Source organism: Lytechinus variegatus, chromosome 11 (assembly GCF_018143015.1).
Source record: "Lytechinus variegatus isolate NC3 chromosome 11, Lvar_3.0, whole genome shotgun sequence".
NCBI lineage: Eukaryota > Metazoa > Echinodermata > Echinoidea > Temnopleuroida > Toxopneustidae > Lytechinus > Lytechinus variegatus.
In genome coordinates, this window is record NC_054750.1 from 7,149,480 (window position 1) to 7,168,362 (window position 18,883).

Here is an 18,883-nt window from a genome sequence, read left to right on the forward strand (position 1 = left end):
TGTCCCTAAAAAGTTTGGCAGAAAATAAAGGAAATCCTCCCCTTGCTACATGTAGATGAAAGACACAGTTTCTAGAGAAAACTTCAAAAATGTTAGGCAGCCCGGACCCAGCTGCAGGCTTATGACAGTGATTCATAAATGCTATTATCACACAATTAAGAGAGGGTATATCCATGGAGGATATAGGTAGTTATGTCCTGGAAATCCTCATCCAGACCGCTTTTCACTAGCCCCAAAATGGTTCCAATTGAATTTAATCCTGTTGTATTGAGGTGGTTCATCGAATGACATAATTTTAGTTTTGAATCATCTCTTTCATTGTATTGGTGTTATATCAGATATCATATATCTCTTTTAATTAACATTTTTACAATGTACACCTGTACGCCCATGGCTGACAAGTGTTCCCATTAAAAAAATGGTAGAACAAGTGCTGTAAGAATTTTTTTTATATAACCAGCACTTTTTTGTTTAGAAAAAAAAATTATCTGTAATTTTCTTATAACCAGTGAAAGTGTGTATGTTCACTGACAAAATGATTTTTTTTGCTGTGGGGGAAAGAAAAGAGGTCATATTTCTATTATCATTAACTCAGGGCTTTTAAACATTAAGTGATGGGAAATACAATCTTAGATGTTCACATTAAATGTAGTGTTGTACAATGTTTGAAAATGTTAAGGAATGAAAAACATTTGAAACATCTTCCTTCTCACGATTTACAATCTATGGCTTGTGAAAACAGGATCATTAGTGTTCCACATTTTTTTAAGTGGATAGCTTCAACCTGTTCCTATGTAATAGTCATTGTCAAGGGATGATAGTCATTGCTGGTATATACTCGACAAAGAGATGGAAGTTATCGGGAGTTAATGCAATAACTTGATTCTAAAATTTATAATTGGATTGGTGTTGAAGCTGAACAAGCAGTAAGTAAACAGTATTTGAGGTGTACCTGTGTAGTTTGATGCAGTCTCTTTTCTAAATGTACATGTAGGCCTACTCGTCGTGGTAAGGCGCATCCATAGTACGCCATATTTAAGCGTTCACCAATTTGGATTGTCAGGTGACATGTTTTAGAATTTCACCAGGAATGTACATTTATATTTTTTAAAATATCATTAGCAATATATATAAATTTATATTTTCATGTTTAAATGATCTGTAAGGTATATTCAAAGAGGGATAGTTTACATTTTTTTTTTGCTCTTGGTCTTTGTCTCTGATGTTTTTTTATGAATAAAATGACAATGTGATTAAAATGAAATACACCATCTTCATGCTTCCACATACATGCTATTTTTTTATTGCTGTTCTATATTTTACAACTCATCAACTTAAACCTGTTAAATTGTTATAATTATTGGATTGGATAATAAATTCATCCATCCGTCCATCCATCCACCCATTTGTTTGTTCATCCATTCGTCCATCTGCCCACCCATTCATTCATTCATTCATCCATCCATCCATCCATCCATCCATCCATCCATCCATCCATCCATCCATCCATCCATCCATCCATCCATCCAACCATCCTTCCATCCATCCTTCCTTCCTTCCATCCATCCATCCATCCATTTTTTTTCATGTGACATGTTATGAAGAGGGCAAGTCACAGAACAAACAGTAGTCATTCTGTTTATTACCAGTAGCATCCTGTTTCTCTAATCCAAGTAACAAATTGACAATTTCCCATAACACTACCAGTACACGGTTGTGGAGAGCTATTTCTGTACTTGTTATGATGCGGTTTACTTGTGTACATATGTATTTACTGATGCTGCATTTATTTTGAGTAAGAACATTCACATACATGCAGCTTGAATTCAAGATCTGTGGTTTATCTCATCTTCATCTGCTTTACCAACGTACATTGTCAAAATGTACAATGAGTCAGGTCTATCATTGTTCAACTTCTTTCCAGTTGTTGCAGAATGAATCAATCAATTTTCATTTACTATGGATGTGTCAATTCTCATAGTCTGGTACTGGACAAAAATAGACCAATTGTGAGCTGCCTTGTGATATTGACATTTAAACAACTGCAGCCTTGTTGCACGATTCATTATACAGGATAAAATTATCAAATTGATGTTCTTTTCATTTCCTTCCAGATCCTCGCATAACAAGACAGAGATCAAATCCAGATGAGCAACGATCTCCTGATATAGAATCTAGCGGAGGACGTTCTAGGAAGTCCGGCCAGAGTGGCCGTTCCAACTACCTGGAGATGTTCAGTCAGCAGCGTCTGCCGGCTCTGTTACGCAATGTAGGTCCTGGACGGAAAATCAGCATGGCCAACCTGGCTGGTAAGAAGTCTGAGCAAAGCACAGAATCATTAGGAGAGGAAAACAGCAGTAAATATGTACCAAAGCCGTCTCCGGACAAGAAATCAAGAAGAATCTCTAGCAGTAAGCAACTTGACATTGATATCTCACAGTTTACAAAGATAAAAGGTGATGTTGGTGCAAGGACACGTAACCGCCACCTCCCATTTTCGGGAATCTTGGCGTTGCACCTGTCTGGCGGAAGGAAAATGGCACCGACGTTAGCCTCACGGAACCAGCTTCGAGATTTGTATTGTGTGATAGAGATCGATTCCGTCCATAAGGCACAGACGGCCACTGTGACAGGACGGGACGAGTTCTGCTGGGACGAGAGGTTCGAGATAGACTTAGAGAGGGCGCAGGACATGGGCATCATGGTGTACAGCTACGGCTGGAACCCGGAAGGCCGCCAAAAACTCTGCCACAAGTCACTCATTAGATTAACACAAATTTTAATACATGCAAAGTCAAAAGATGACACCTACAACTTAGCCATCCGCATGGAACCCCGCGGAATCTTGTACATTTCCATGGCGTTTACAGAGAGACACGCAACGCTGAAGAGAGTACCGTCCCTTGATAGGAGAGGTCTGTTTGGTGTTCCTCTAGATGTAGTTGTACGGAGGGAAGGATCACCAAGGTTAATACCGATCCTTGTTCAGAAGTGTATTCATGAGATTGAAGTACGAGGGATTAATGTCATTGGGATCTACAGAGTGTGTGGATCAGCCAAGAAGAAGAAGAAGCTGCATGATGAGTTTGAGACGGCGAGCGCTCTTGTGGATCTCTCTTATGACAACTATCCTGATATCAACATTATTACAGGTTGGTAGGAATGCATTCCATTTTCATTTTACTTAACACAGGGGCCATTTTATAAAGCTGTTTGTAAGTTATGTACAATTTTATTCCGCATACTTAAAGTCTTGCTATAGGATTGGTCAGAAGTGGGTCACGTGATAAAGAGTAGTTTGCCCCATTAATCATCACTTGCAGTGATGGACATTTTTGTTTCGCTCATCATTTACTGCCTATAGGGTCATAACTCGTGAATTAGTTTGAGTATGGGGTCATTCCATGGGGTTGGGGCAAAAATTGTGACATCAGGGTCAAAAAATAGAAATGTAATAAATGAAATGTTTTATTTCTTATATGTTTCATGGGACAATCCTTCAACTAAATCCACTTACAGGCATTTCATACCACCCTGCATATTGGAGTAAACTGAGAAATAAGATTTGACAAAATACCACCGTTACATGGACATCATTTATCATCCTTACTAAGACTATGCTCTCCCACTGTCAAAATAAAGGGGTTGATCTCCATTACTCTTGATAAATATTTTGCTAACAACATTGTTAGTCACTTTATTCCACACTTTCCAACATGGCATATATATTTTGAAAGATTTAGCATCAATAAATGGAACTTGATGCTCTGTGTGTATACCAGTGCCATGTTCTGTGTCGTTCTTTTTTCTCACCAGTCTAGAAAATTGAATTTTTGATGGCATGTAGAATTAAATAGTTGAGAGAAGTCATGCCTCAACAGAATGGAATATTCTCTTTGGAAAAACTAAACTACTCTTTCTGGCCTAACCTTCTATTTTTGGTGTTACCACCGTTACATGGACATCATGTCTCAGTAACAGAGGTATACTTAGAAGCAATGTTAAGTTAATGTCCATTAATGGCCATTACACACCAAATTCCACTTCATGCCTTAAAATATTTGCACAAGATCAATTCATTACACTAAAGAAAAACATTTTGCATGTCAGATTCTTTGCAAATAAAAGCAAATTAAATTAGAGTTTAAACAAGGAAAAATGTACAAAATTATTGACAAATTATATTTAAAATCATACTACGATAATCCTCAAGTTTCCACTTCCGTCTACCTCTGGAAACATTTATGTTTCTGCCTAAAGGGAAAAAAACGAAACAGTATTATCTTATGATCTCCAATTCTTTTTACTTTAAAATAACTCCTTCAAGATTCTACTTTCAAATGAACATACCACCGTTACATGGACATCATGTCTCAGTAACAGAGGTATACTTTGAAGCATTGCTAAGTTAAGGTCCATTAATGGCCATCAAACACCAAATTCCACTTCATGCCTTAGAATATTTGCACAAGATCAATTAATTATACTAAAAAACATTTTTTCATGTCAAATTCTTTGCAAATAAAAGCAATTTAAATTAGAGTTTAAACAAGGAAAAATGTACAAAATTCTTGATAAATTTATATTTAAAATAATACTACGGTAATCCTCAAGGTTCCACTTCCGTCTATCTCTGTTTCCAGAGATAGACGTCTGTCTAAAGGGAAAAAAACAAGAGTGCTAGCTTACATGTATGATCTCCAAATCTTTATTACTTTAAAATATCTCCTTCACGATATTACTTTCAAATGTACATACCTCCGTTACATGGACATCATGTCCTTGTAATGATCATATTGAATAGTATTACATGTACTTGCCATTCTTTTAGTATCAACACACTAATGCGAGTTAACTCATCTTACTCAAGTGTAGAAATACAACATCTACAGGCAAGCTTCTAAAATGCATCAATGAACAGGTAAAATGTTTTTTTTTATTCATACATGTACACGATTATAATTTTGATACCTTTGATACAATACTCGGGTGACAAAGATGTAGGGAAAAGGTACTAGTTTAGTTCCTCTAAGCTACATGTATGGTTTTTCAAGACAAAACAAGACAAAGTTGGCATGCAATTCATGGACAATGCATTAATACATGTACCTTACACATATAACTTGTTCAATTTGTTTACTCTAACTTATTTTACCTCAGTTACATGGTAATGTAGTTCTAAATAACATTAAGTAAAATATAATCATGTCATCACTGGAATAAATGCATTGGATAAAACATTAAGTTCCAGCATGCCAAAAGGACAATTGTAAAGTACTTAGTGGACAAATTGAATAAAAAACTTACACCTGTTGTTTGAACATAGAGTTGTGAACAAGAAAGTAAAATGTACTATTTCTACTAAGCTATTCTAATAAATGTTCAAGAATAACACTGCAAACTACAATCTTTTCCTTTGGTTAAAAACTCTATGGTAAACTTCTTACTGGCAAATGCAAAAAAAAATTATTACACTGTAAACTAAATCTGACAATAAGAAATAACTTGCAATATTTCTCTCTGCATTCAGGTTACAAGTTTATGAACTTCAAGAAGATCGGTGACCCAATGACAACTGTCAGTTGGGAGTTTGGAAGAGGACTCTGTCAATGTCACAAAATAGATAGAGGTAGAATTGTGCCTCGCCATCAGGCCAGGAGTACAGGTCAACGGATTGACACTTCTTCTTCTTCCAGGCTGGTACAGTCCGCCACTGGCGTATTATCGTACCTTCATGTACTGAAGATATACATTTTTACCTTCAACAGAGGCTACCTGTAGTTATTTGAGAAAAATATTATTTGGAAGTTTGACTATTTTTTACACAATTCAAATTATTACATTTTATTTTTAATCAACAAAACTTGCTGGATTGTTTCCACGATATTATATATTATTATATGAAATCACTTACCCATGTACATGTCTTGACATTTTCTCATTAAAGTAAGGGGGTGGATTACTAGGGCAATGACAAGGAATCTGATCTGTTCTTGCAAAATACACCCTCGCTTTGTATTTTTTTTCATAGCAATTAGAATTCATCATTTCCTAGTTCATAAATTAAATATAAAGTTATGTTTTATACAAGGTTTTTGTATTTGCTTTCTTGTGGTCTACTTTGTTTTCACAATACAATTACTTGCCCATTACCGATACCTTTTCATAAATTATCTATTTCGTTTGTCAATGGATGAATTTAATCTAATTTTATTCTGCATTATAATCAAGGGTGGTTATCTCGACAATTCCATTTAGTTTTGTATGACCATCCTATTTAATTTTCATCTATGAAGTTTAATTGTTCAAGCAATTACATAATATATTTATGTTTTATTGGAATTAAATGAATTAATGGAATTCAAATCTGCAATTTACCTTCTGATACAGCAAATAAACTCTTGTGAAACAAACTCGATTGTGTCACTTTTTCTTTTCTTCGCTTGTACGTTTTTAAAATGTCGTTATATTGCAATAAAAATAATCACATTGAAAACAATCACAAAGGCTTTTGCTTTCTGATAAAACAAATACCCACCCCCTCTCCTGACAATTGAATAAATATAAATTAAAATACGATTGAAAAAAGTCCTTAACAACTGAATATATAGAAATAAAAAAATACAATTGAAAAAACGGAGACAGAAATGAGGGAAAAAGAATAAGTGCTGAAAAGTATACCAACATTCAACAAGATGAAAAGTTTTGGGAAGGTTAAGCCTACAGCTAAGAATTACTAGAAATTGAATTATTCCCATGCTTCATCATACACAAAGCCCATCTACTATGTGTAGGGGGGGGGGTTATAACAGAAAATTTATTTTGCCCCTCCCCCTCCTTTCGGGCTGGGATCAGCTGACGAGCAAAAAAAAAAAAAAAATTTTTTTTTTGGGGGGGGGTCTGCCTCCCCCGTGGCGCCGCCACTGGTTCTAAGTTCTCATTTTGTTTGCAAATTCAAAATTGATCATCAGGTCTTTGATACCCATATTACCTAGAATCAGTAGGAGCCAATTTAAACAAGGAGAAATTTGTACCAAATTTGAGATGTCACCGTCATGATCATCAGACAGTGAAAGAGCTGTTTCTGAGTATCCATTGGCCTATTGAATCAACATATTTTTGTGTAAAGAAAAATCAACTAAATTACGATTGAATCATGTCAGCTACCATTCAAAATATGTTTGCACGGAATTACAGTAATAAAAGCATTATTTTCTTCGGAACCATTCAGCAAATCTGGAACAAACACGGCAATGTCTCAATCACATATTTCACTTACACGAGAAGCTATACGTGGGACCGAAGTGAAAGATGGTGGAAAATTAGCGAGATTTTTCAAACTTAAAAACACTTTCTGCATGGTAATATAGTTCCACATTTTAAAGATAAGGTTTAACTAGTTTCAAAACACGAGTATCGGGATAAATCTCCGTACTTACGTCGCTTTGAAAGGGAAAACATCGTGGATATCCATTCCACCGTTACAGAGACATTGCAGGAATATTCCCCATTGCAATGCTTCAAAACGCCCGCTATCATAGCTGTTCATGTGCATGTGGATTTCGGCTAACATCCCGTCCGTCTGATACAACGACGGTCTCTTCTCCGGTGTCTCCTTCTTACATACGCGATGAAATGTGATCCACCGTTACAAATTTGGCCCGGACATCGCCCAAAACATCGGCGACCCTCGATTAATTTAGATGACATTACAATAGGTTTTCAAAGCTAATTCTTTGATGAACATTTGCTTACTGCCTGCCCTTTATTTCTGACACATAACTTTGGAAAAAATGATTTCTGATTTTTAGATATTTACCACATTACCGCCGTTACAGAAAAAAATAAACGCGGACATCGCATGTAACGGTGGTATGCCGAGTTGTAGGAATGATTTATGATATGAAGTCTCTTTTCATTTGCTATCCCATTACTGTTTTGTTATTAAACAAATGTTGCTTTATCAATCATGGCCATTTGAATTTGACTAAGTTTATCTTTTGATTAGATATCTTCAACTGAAAATGACCATTTTGGATGTCACACTTGGTACCCCAAAAAAGAGTCTGGACATCATCATTTAAAGTCTCACCATCAATAATACTTGCAGTTCAACATTTTTATTTCTGCATCAAGTAATTGCTTACATAACTGCCTTCCAACAAAAGCACATTGCAACATCAAAACACCAAACACATTTTCAGGATAAAGCTAACAATTCATAAGGAACACAAAAAAGTGCTGTTGCCCCAACCCCGTGGAATGACCCTATGCGCAAAATGAAAAGGTCATTTCCACTCGAGTGTTTCAATCACCTGCAGTAACGATCGCGCAAGATCTAGATGGGCACGTGCAGTGCACATACGTGCTAGCAGTAAAACTTTGCACAAAATAAAAAACCATTGCCCCTTGATTGTTTTGTTGTGATGGTAAAATTCCTTTGTGAGGTCACAATAAATCTTGCTGGAGCAAGATCTTGGATGCTTGCGCTCAGTTTACATACACGCTAGCATTCAAACAAGCATAATCGTCTTGATGGTGTTCCCTTTTTTTTTCAAAGGAAACCTTACTATGCATAAAAAAAGAAAAATAGAAATTGTTCTTATAGAGACGCATTGATATCGGTTTCTTCGTTAATAGTGGTTTCTGTTGCGGAATGTAAAGCATATAATCACCTCTTGATTTCAGGTGATGAAGCAAAGAATTACTTCCTCGGCAAGCTGAATGTCCTTGCTATCTTTGATCAGCTTCGCTTTGGAAAGATAGCTACATCCAGCTTGCTTCGTAAGTGATGGTTTGCCCTTCACCAACAGTGATTATTTGCTTACTTGTCTTAAACAGTGTTATGATAGATTAAAATCAAACTAAAATTACGATAGATCTGAATTTGTCTAGTAAAGGGATAGGAATTTTAGATCAGTAGCAATTTGATGTTAATCTGTTTCAACATTTTGTCAGACAGGGCCGTGGTGACCTTCTCTTGTACTGAATGGCATATTGCAATTTTTTCCTGTTTTAACATAATTTGGAGATGGAAATGAACTATCTAACATTCATACTAAATTTTGAAAAGTAAAGGTTATCAACTACAAACTTAGTCAATATTTACTTCCTATAGATTATGACTTAACAAGCAAAATTATAGATGCTTTAAAGTAAAAAACGGTTTATATTTCTCTATTACTTTAATTTTAGAGTATGTTTATTTAGAGTAATTTTTTTCCTTTTTTGGTGGTATCTCACCAAATTTAAATTGCCAATTCATCTATCGCCAACTCGTCACATGGTCTACCTTCGTTCCATTCATCCAACATTTTGTCTAACAACCACTTGGTCCAATAATCATTTGGTCCAATCATCACTTTGTCTAATCATCAGTTCAATCACTTGTCTTATCACCAGTTCATCTATGACAGTTTCGTCTCATAACCATTTGGTCTAACATCCATTTTATTTTCATTCATTTTGCCAAACTAACACTGAGTCCAATTAGATCAAATGGTATGGACTAAATGCTATTGGACCAAGTGGTTATTTAGACGAAATGGTGAGTGGACGAAATGGCAATTAGACCATGTGGATAGTGGACGAACTGATGGTAGACAAAATGATAGTAGACGAGCTAGTAATTGGATGGATTGGCATTAGACCAATTGGAAATAAACCTCACTAAATTAGATACCCCAAGTTTTACCAGTTGCAACTTTCTATTATTCAAAGTTTGTCATTTGTTAAGACCCAATTAATTATTTTTACTGATACCCCCCCTCCTCTCCCCCTTCACATTGAAATAAATCTAGAGATGAGTTACTGGGGAAAGACAAATTTTAGAACAAACACTTTTATCTTGTTCCTTTTTGCTATGTGGATGGATTGTTTACAAAGAAATACCTGTAGGAGCTAAATGCATTAATTGTGATTACATGTATATGTGTAGATGCATTTAAAGAAGAGAAGTTGTGTTCGATGAAAAGCATTGCTTCATGCTCACTACCTAATTTAACTTCAGCATGTGAATACCATCCCTTATTGTACTGTGTATAGGAGATAGATGCTCGAAGCATTGCTCACCCTGTGGACTGCATCAAGAGATGAGTGGAAGCAGAATATGAGTGTGTGTGTGTATCAGCATGCACAGAGAGTGTAGTCTGAGAGTTTCTACATGATCATCATGAGAGCAATTGTGCAGAATACACACTGCACATTAATGATCCAAACTGCACATTCAGTTTCCTCAGCACAACATTAAAGTGTACATTACTACATTGCAACCCAACAAGATGCTGTTTTACACCTTGCTTTCTAAATGTTTAAAGTTACAGTTCTTCTGGAAGAGTAAAAAGTTCAAAGGAGAATATGTTTCTTGAAATAACCTTGTTAGAATAGAAACCCATATGTACCTTCACAACAAGTGTTTGAGATATATGTAGTGAAAATACCCGGGGGGGGGGGGGGGGCACTTTCATTGACGAGTGGATACCATGCGCGACCATGGGGTGTCAAAAAGTACCCTAAACACATATTTTCCATATTTTGAAAATGCAACCTTTAACAAGTATTGGCGTGTGAAACCATACCCTTAACAAGTATTGGAAACAAAACTATACTCTTGGCAAGAATTCCCTGAAATGAACCCTAAACAAGTACAGCAATATTTCACTGTAATGTCACGGGTCCGTCGGTCGTCAGTTTTACCTTTACACATCATTTGGTTTAGTATGGCCCCACCTTCCACACCTCGGGTAAATCGGACTCTAAACACGTCGTGTTGGGGCAAAAGGACATCCTTTATAAAACATTTTAGTTTTGTTTTATCATTACCCCGCAAATTTGACCCTAAACACGTAGCTTTCCTAGCGAAATAGATACCCTTTTCCATTGTTTTTGTGTTTTTTACACCCTTATCACGTACGTACGTAACGTGCCCTATATAGAAAAAGACATCCCTTTTACATGTTTTCTTGGTCGTGCATGGTATCCACTCGTCAATGTAAGTGCCCCTCCCCCAGCAAAATGCATTCTTCTTTAATCATTTCAAGCGGTAAATAGAACCCTTATCTACCATACAGTGCATCCCACAAAAAAGGAAACCTTTCAGCTAGATAGATTTCACAATTATTGAATATTTTTTGCTACAGATGAGTGGAATCTTTGGAACAGCTTTAATAGCATATTGTTATATTGAGGCACATCAGAAATGATTTGCGCAGAAATCCATTTGTGAATCTGAATCCACAATATTGAGAGGGATCAGGGAGAGAAACTTAACAAAGAATACAAAATAAATGCTAATGAGCCTGTCGTCATATAAGCATGGCCGTCGTTTCTCGAACCAATCTTGTCCAAGTTTTCGGTGCAACCTGATTTTCACATTAAAATTTCAAACTCGTCTTGAAGTGTTTGTCTCATGTTAGATATCTAAATATATGCATATGGGAATGATGATGCAAATGAAATATCATAATTCATCTGTCTTTTATAAAGAAAAGACATGAGAATAACAGTTTCTTTTTTTCTGGGACTCAGTGCAGTTCTATAGGCATATAGTGAAGAAGGGGGTGCAATGGCTCAGTCTGTAGAGTGGGGGTTTCAGATTCTGGTGACCTGAGTTTGATTCCCACTTGGTGCGCTAGTGCCCTTTGGTAAGGCATTAAACCTCATTACCAGGTCTCTCAGAGAGGACCTTAAGCCATCGGTCCGCATTCTCCTTTTAACAATCAGGTTAAAAAAAATCACCATTTACTATGTATGTGATCAAGATGTTAGATTTGACTGAAATCTAAAGTAGATGTGGAATCTCATAATATTTCGTTTGGATGTATGAAAACTGAAGTCAAACCCTCTTCTCCGGTCGAATATATTAAGTGTGCATTGATCATTCAAAAGAGCAACTTGTCTGTTATATGCACCTTCAGCTGTTGCGCAGGAAGTAGAATATTTTTTGAAGTGGAATTTTAAGATGATGAATATATTTGCTGCTAGGCGGTTTGATTGTTTTTTCATATGATTACGCTAGATTTGTATTTAGCCAGTATTGTTGATAGATTGTATAATTGGAAAAATTAATGTTTTTAATAATTGAGTCTGTATAGGCTCCACTTGAAAAAAAGGTCTTTCATAGAAGGGTCCCCTCCCCATGTTTACAAAAAATAGTTAATTTTGTGGCAATAAGCTGTGCTGTGTATAATTGAGTGCAGAAAGTACAATATTGCCCATTTGCTTTTATGATGAAAACAATATATTGTAATTGAATTTGATTTAGTGCGTTTTAAAAGACACATTGAAACCTTTAATAACTTTAATTTAAACATGATCTTTTTGGAATTCAGGCAATAGGGTCAGAAGGAATTAAGGATTACATATACTTGTAGTTTATCAAAATAAACTTTAAAAAATCAACAACTTGATAGTCATTTCCTCAGGATTGTAATAAAAAGATGTTATTATTTGTGAGGGTTACATTTAATGTATTTTCATTTGTGATTGTAAATTCAACCATAATATTTTAGTCATTTTGTAATGTAGATTTCTTCCTTGTAAACAATTGTTGCTGCCCTTTCACAGGTTACCAAATTCGTAAATTTGAATGATTTCAGTGAAAAATAATTCTAATGAAATATTTTTAACACGTGTGAAACCAAACTAGAATCATGAGCGCTAATCACAATCACAAATTAAAATTCTTCTTCGGAGGTGAATTTTAAGTTGCATCAAGGCTTGACCTCCAGAACATCTTTTGGAGGAGCTTTAGGTGACCTTTCAAGCAGATAATACAATTGTCATGCACTCATCATATTGCAATTCAGTGCTTTGATTGACAATTCACCAAGGACAATACCCCTCCGCTCGGGAATTCGAATTCAAATCACAGTTTTGGAGTGAGCGTGTGAATGGTCCGATGATTCTAAAGACAAATTGCAATCATCATTACAATGTACAATGATAATTAAAAATTCATGTGTGAAAATGTGTGCCTTTTAGACAGATGATTACGAATCTATGAGGGATGAACTTACCATGATGATTTATCATTTTGTTCCATCTATTGCCTGGGTATATTGAAGGAAAGATTTCTCTACCTATCAAATTTGTGATCTTACTGCCCTTTCACATGGTTAAATCAATTATAATCTGAATGATGATTCCAGTGAAAAATTAGGATGACAAATGTTTAGCACGTGTGAAACCAAACTAGAACATGATTAGAATCACAAATGCTTTACATCTTTACATTCTTTTTCTTCTCACCATCCCATTCCTAGGTGTATTGAAGGACTATCTGCGGGAGTTACCAGATCCTTTGATGCCTCCTGCCATGGTAGAGAGGGTCATGACGATACTGTCTGGATCCTCACCAGACGATCCTGTATGTAACGGAGATGATGCCCTCGCTGTCATGGATGTCGTTGGCCACAACAAAGTAAGGCTTTCACCAATTGGTGATAGACATGTCGGTGCAAGAATATAGTCATCAAGCACAGACTCATACTAGTATTTGACACTTTTTTTACCAATGACAGATCGAGAGTGAAGACTGGCTCTGTCTGTGATTGATATTCTGGTTGAAAGGGGCTTTTGTATGCAAATATATTTAACGTCATTCTGGCAATATAGACTGCATTTATGCGACCTCAAGCCAGAATCATGATTCAAAACACAATCATGAATCACAATACCACAGAATCAGGGTTTAGACGACTTTCGTTCCAAAGCCCTTTCTCCTCGGATTTGGGCCAATCCAGCGTGAATCACAGTGCATAGTTTGACCCAGCAAGTGTAGGTCAACTTTTTCACGCGTGTATTAACTTCACGGCGGCTGCTATGTTTTTGCATGCTATACGTACAGTACAGCGCAGCTCAATCGCATAGTCGTGTGCAACGTTTGCTCGGCTCTCAAAAACTCAATCTTTTGCTTCCAGAATTCAGTCTAAAATGCATCACTTTGTTTCTGTTTACTTGTATTTGATCTTGTTGGTTCATCGAAAATGTAGTTTGGAAGTGAATTTCAGCGCAGATCCTATTCAATATTGGCACTGTTAACCACAACTTGAGCTCATTGTCTGTCCTGTTAATTCTCTACTAGAACTTGAAGTTGAAGTCATGACAAAAAAAAATGAAAGCAGCAGACGATGTGATGACAAGCACAGAACTTGAAGTTAAATGTATGTGACAAGAATGCATGCATAGCACAAATGCACATATATACTGAGCATAAAGCATGCCTTGAGCTTTAATAGAGTCAAACCAAAGTAGCCCGACACATTGACGTCATAGAATCATGATTCAAATCAGGATTACGTTTATACAACCTTTTTCGTTTGTGATTCTACAGAAATGTCTTTCTAAACGCCCCTTTTTCCATGTTACATGTTTTTTTATTTGAAAAACGTTTATTTTTCACTTTTGACTAAACGCGACAGTGATTCTGCAGAATCATGATTTGAATCGTGATTCTAGGGTAAAAAAGTGGCACCTTAACGCACCCATAGAAATCACTGCCATGTTTTTGTAAGTTTTCACAGCAATAACGTAAAATGCCATATGTCTGATTAAAATTGGTTGTATGGTTTCTCAATGGCCATGCATAATAATGCTAATAATGATAAAAGTAGTGATGACTTAGTTTTCATCACGAGGATGGCATCTACTTATGATATATTTGTAGTCAAGTTAGAAAATTGGAGAAATAACTCAAAAGCAAGAAAGTTTAAACATAATTTGAACAGTTTCATTTATTGGGTATTTAATTGTATTTGTATTCTATTTATTCAATCACAGTAAAAGGAAACCAAAACCCAAGACTAGAAGTAATCTTATTTGAAAGAGTAAAATGAGAGTTACAATAAAAAAAAAGTTCATCAAAATCGGTTAAGAAATAAGCAAGTTATGGGAATTTGAAAACTCTTGTTGTACTTTCTATGGGCATCCTCAAATTGGCAAACGTGCTTCAAAATGGCTGATTTTGTGGACAACTCTCCATTTGTTTTGTACACAAATTTTCAGATTTTCCTCATCTTTCAAATTGCATCTTGCCTCCTTCTGAGCACAACATATGTCATGGGAAAATATAATCCACACCATATTATGTCAAGGTCAGGAGGAGATAATGTGAAATATGTAAAATAAAGGGGAAAATCTGAAAATATGTGTGCAAAACAAATGGAGAGTTGTCCACAAAATCAGCCAATTTGAAGCACGTTTGCCAATTTTAGGATCCACATAGTAAGTACAAGACTTTTTCATCGTCCATAACTTATTCATAACCGATTTTGATGAAACTTTCTTTTAAATTGTTTCTTTCAATTTACTCTTTCCAATAAGATTGCTTCTCTTCTTGGATTTTGGTTTCCTTTTAAATAGTCTGCTAGCGGCTTAACGCTGCTTTTCAGCAAGGGCGTGAACAATGCTAAATAATAAAAAAATGAGAAAGAGTTTTAGAAAATAATAACAAGGAGAGCATAATACAACAAAACATGAACATAATGCAAAGATAAAATAGCAAAAACCTATTTTTACAGTATAGTCATGAAATGATGAGCTCATGAAACATCAACATGAGGGTAATCAAGTATGAATGATTCATTTGCGTATTTTTTTTTTAGGTCACATGATCATGGTCAAAGGTCATTTTTGGTCAGTGGACATAATATTTTATGATCATATTAGTGTTTTCATCTGTGAATAATTATTCATTAGCTGTTTTCAAAGGCAGCACTGCTGCTATATCAAATTGCATAATGCAGGCGAGACTGCCAGAGGCGTTTCACTTGTATAGACAATGCTCCATATATTTTATGTTCATATCTAAAGCATGCTTATGTCATGAAGTGTTTTTTTTCTTGAGCTGGGTAAAGATAACTCCATTTAATTTCTCCTGCAATAAATGAATTACAACTCTAAAATTACCTGTAATTTCAAGTTTTCTTAATGCTCAACATTAAAATTCTACAGATCTTCTAATTGCAATTTCATAAAACTGGTATTGATTAAAGCAAACTTATATCAATGTCGAATCAACAAATTTTAATATTTTTAAATGTATATAAATCTCTCTACGTAAATCATATTTTTATGTAAACTATACATGATTAGTCTTCGGATTACTACTGTATTGTATGAATTCAATAAACCAAAATTGAATTTAATTGAATTAAATTGACTTACAATTGAATTTTCTTATCTCTACATAGCAGGAGACAGTGGAATACATCCTTGACCACCTGAAAAACGTCATCATCCACAGTGAGCGTAACAAGATGACGCCCTACAACCTCGCCGTCTGCTTTGGTCCCGTCCTCATGAGCTCTGGCAAGGAAGACGGGCGTGGAGGTCGAGGGTCGCGCGGCACAGCCGACGTCCGAGCAGAAATCCCAAGAGGGGATTCCAGGGAGAAATCTGTGGATTGTGCAGAGAAACATATAGAACTCCTGTCTTGTCTACTAGAAGTGTGGCCAGTTAGGAGAGGTACATTATTTGTGAATCCATGAGGCAAAATCCATGAGGCACTTCATAAGCAGGAGACACTACTCCCTGAACAACTCTCATTCTCCTTTACTTTGAAAATTGATCTAGGAGCTCTTCAAAATATCATACATGAATCTAAAATAAATCTGTTTTCATATCAATGAATAGGCCCTCAATGCATAAATCTAAATTTTCACAAATATTTTCTTGTAGCTACCAGTGAAAATCAAAGTAATGAAAACCAGTCTTGTCAAAACCTTTGATAAATGTATTCACAGATTCATTGTACTGACTTATGATAACATGAATGCACATTTGTTCAAAGACAGATGCAGAGTGATAACCTTGATCACAGATGTCTGGAATAGATAGGGTACCTTGCAAGCAAAGTACCACAAAAATCATGAAGGATATTTGTGTGAATAGGATATAAATTAGGTTGTATACGTACAAATGTAACGGCTAAAGGAAAAAAATCTTTTCAGTGAATGTGTAATCAAAGAAAGAATTTTGAAGCATTGAATATCCTACTATTGTTTGTTCCTCCTTTCCTTTTCAAATATGTAGGTCTGGAAACTGATAACTCTGACAACTCTACTGCCAGCAAGGTGTCTGATGATAAACCATCCTCAGACAAGCCATCATCAGATGAACCAGTGGCTCCAGACAATCAGGAGGAGGATAGCTGTTATCATAGCAACGATGACCTCAATGATGGTCCAGCTCCTGGTGAAGGGGAAGCCAGACAGAAGAAGGAGTCGGATTCTTCAGAGGTCAACTGGGACTCTGAGAATCTTGAAGTCTCTGCTTGTTAGAAGAATCGGTGGCAGCGGTGGGATGATGAACCCATGCTAACCCTTAACATGGCAGAGAATTAGCAGCTCAGTGCGAGTTATGTGTATTAAAGGAAACCCAAGGAGAGTTTCAATCTTATCGGAAAGAGCAAAATGAGAGGAGCAATTTGCTGCAAGTTTCATCAAAATCGGTTATAGAATAATAAAGTTAAGGAAGTTTGAAAAGTCTTGCAATACTTTCCTTAGGGATCCTCAAATTTATTCTCTCCTTGGGTTTTGGTTTCTTGGAAGTGGTGCCATTTGGCAACTTCTGCATGTTAAGGGTTAAATGGGTGGAAGCGGTAGGATGGAGAATCCACATTAGATGTATGACGGCAGTTGGATTAAGATCCCTGCCATTGAAATTCCCTGAATAACCAACAGATGGTATTCCAATATGGCCCCAAAACTTAAGATTAGTGTAGACCCTTTAAACCATGTCCAGGGTAGTGTGATATCTTTCTACTTAAGTCACATAACATGTTACCTTGAAGTATTCATTATTTAAGCTTGTTCCTTGGTCTTGAAACTTGCCACTCGTTTCAAGAAAAAAGAAAATCCCCTTATTCTTTGTACTAGAAAAATCCTACGTGTCCATGAATTATAGAGGTTTCCATGTAGAGTGTTCAATGAATCTTTGATTATTATCAATTATTACCTACTCCAATTGGATTTCTTGCTTTAGAATGATGTCATAGTTCCTGAGCAAAACAGTTGTAGAAGAGAAATGTTTTCTTTTTAAATAGTGATTTTGATGTTATCTCTGGAATAGCCTGCAGTGCAATAGGGGCCTAAACTCTAGGCCTTGGTTTATTTAGTTAAAACTTGAAAATAGATTAAGATTGACTCTCACATTGTCAACGAAAACTGAATGACGTGCAATTGTAACAGTTGTAATGCTTCAAGATAACCTCTATGTGCAGCTGCACTCAAGACATTCAAAGAATTGCCTTGGGGACGAAGGATGAAATACTGTAGATGGAAAGGGAAAACCCCTCTCTGTTATATGTATTCATGGAGCATGGAAGGCGAGACATGACCTGAATAAACTTGTTATTACTACCAAGGGGATTATCATCAAACTCCTAGTTAGCACACGTGGGTTTTAATTTGAGTTCAGCCAATAAACGAGGTTCAAAGAAATTGGTGTATTTAAAGAAACTAGGGAAATTTCATGAGCTACTTGTAAAGTTACCCATGACATCATCACTTGGATATGCCAAGGAATGGGTGATATTTACTCCTTCATTTAATTGTACCGTTTGAAGTTCAAATTTATAGGTACAATAAAACATCGTTTGCAAACATTATAGAGTCTTATGTATTTTGGCACAGATTCAGTTTATGTTCAGTTTTATTTTAAGATTATTGAAAGTACCGTCAGTTTTGTTGATAAAGATCCAGGAAAAAATTGACATAATTTGGCAATTTTCAGGTTATGTGAAAAGTCATGTGGACCTGTATAAACAGCTTTTATTGTAGATGAATGGTTGAATATGTGTTTTTTGGGGGTAGGGGGTGTTGCAAGAAATGTATTTATAATCAATAGCAACCTCACAGGTGATAGATCAATTTCATATTATTCA

General features: G+C 35.9%; 1 protein-coding gene and 1 long non-coding RNA gene across 3 annotated transcripts; one reads left to right on the forward strand and one right to left on the reverse strand.

The window, feature by feature from the left end:
• The first annotated feature begins 840 nt into the window (after window positions 1–840).
• Window positions 841–18,596, forward strand: LOC121423979 (rho GTPase-activating protein 100F-like). 2 transcript variants are annotated; one of them, XM_041619537.1, is made up of 5 exons: window positions 841–926; window positions 2,115–3,152; window positions 13,263–13,420; window positions 16,194–16,464; window positions 17,032–18,596. In XM_041619537.1, exons 2-5 carry the CDS (start codon window positions 2,231–2,233, stop codon window positions 17,277–17,279), a joined length of 1,599 nt encoding a protein of 532 aa, XP_041475471.1. In that variant the 5' UTR covers window positions 841–926; window positions 2,115–2,230; the 3' UTR covers window positions 17,280–18,596. The 2 variants fall into 2 exon arrangements, with proteins under 2 accessions (XP_041475471.1, XP_041475470.1); XM_041619536.1 differs by having other exon boundaries at window positions 843–926; window positions 16,191–16,464.
• Window positions 5,643–5,840, reverse strand: LOC121423980. Its single transcript, XR_005971327.1, has 2 exons — window positions 5,731–5,840; window positions 5,643–5,680 (listed from the first exon to the last, which is right to left on the reverse strand). It is a non-coding gene; the product is annotated as an uncharacterized LOC121423980 (long non-coding RNA).
• Window positions 18,597–18,883: the final 287 nt, after the last annotated feature.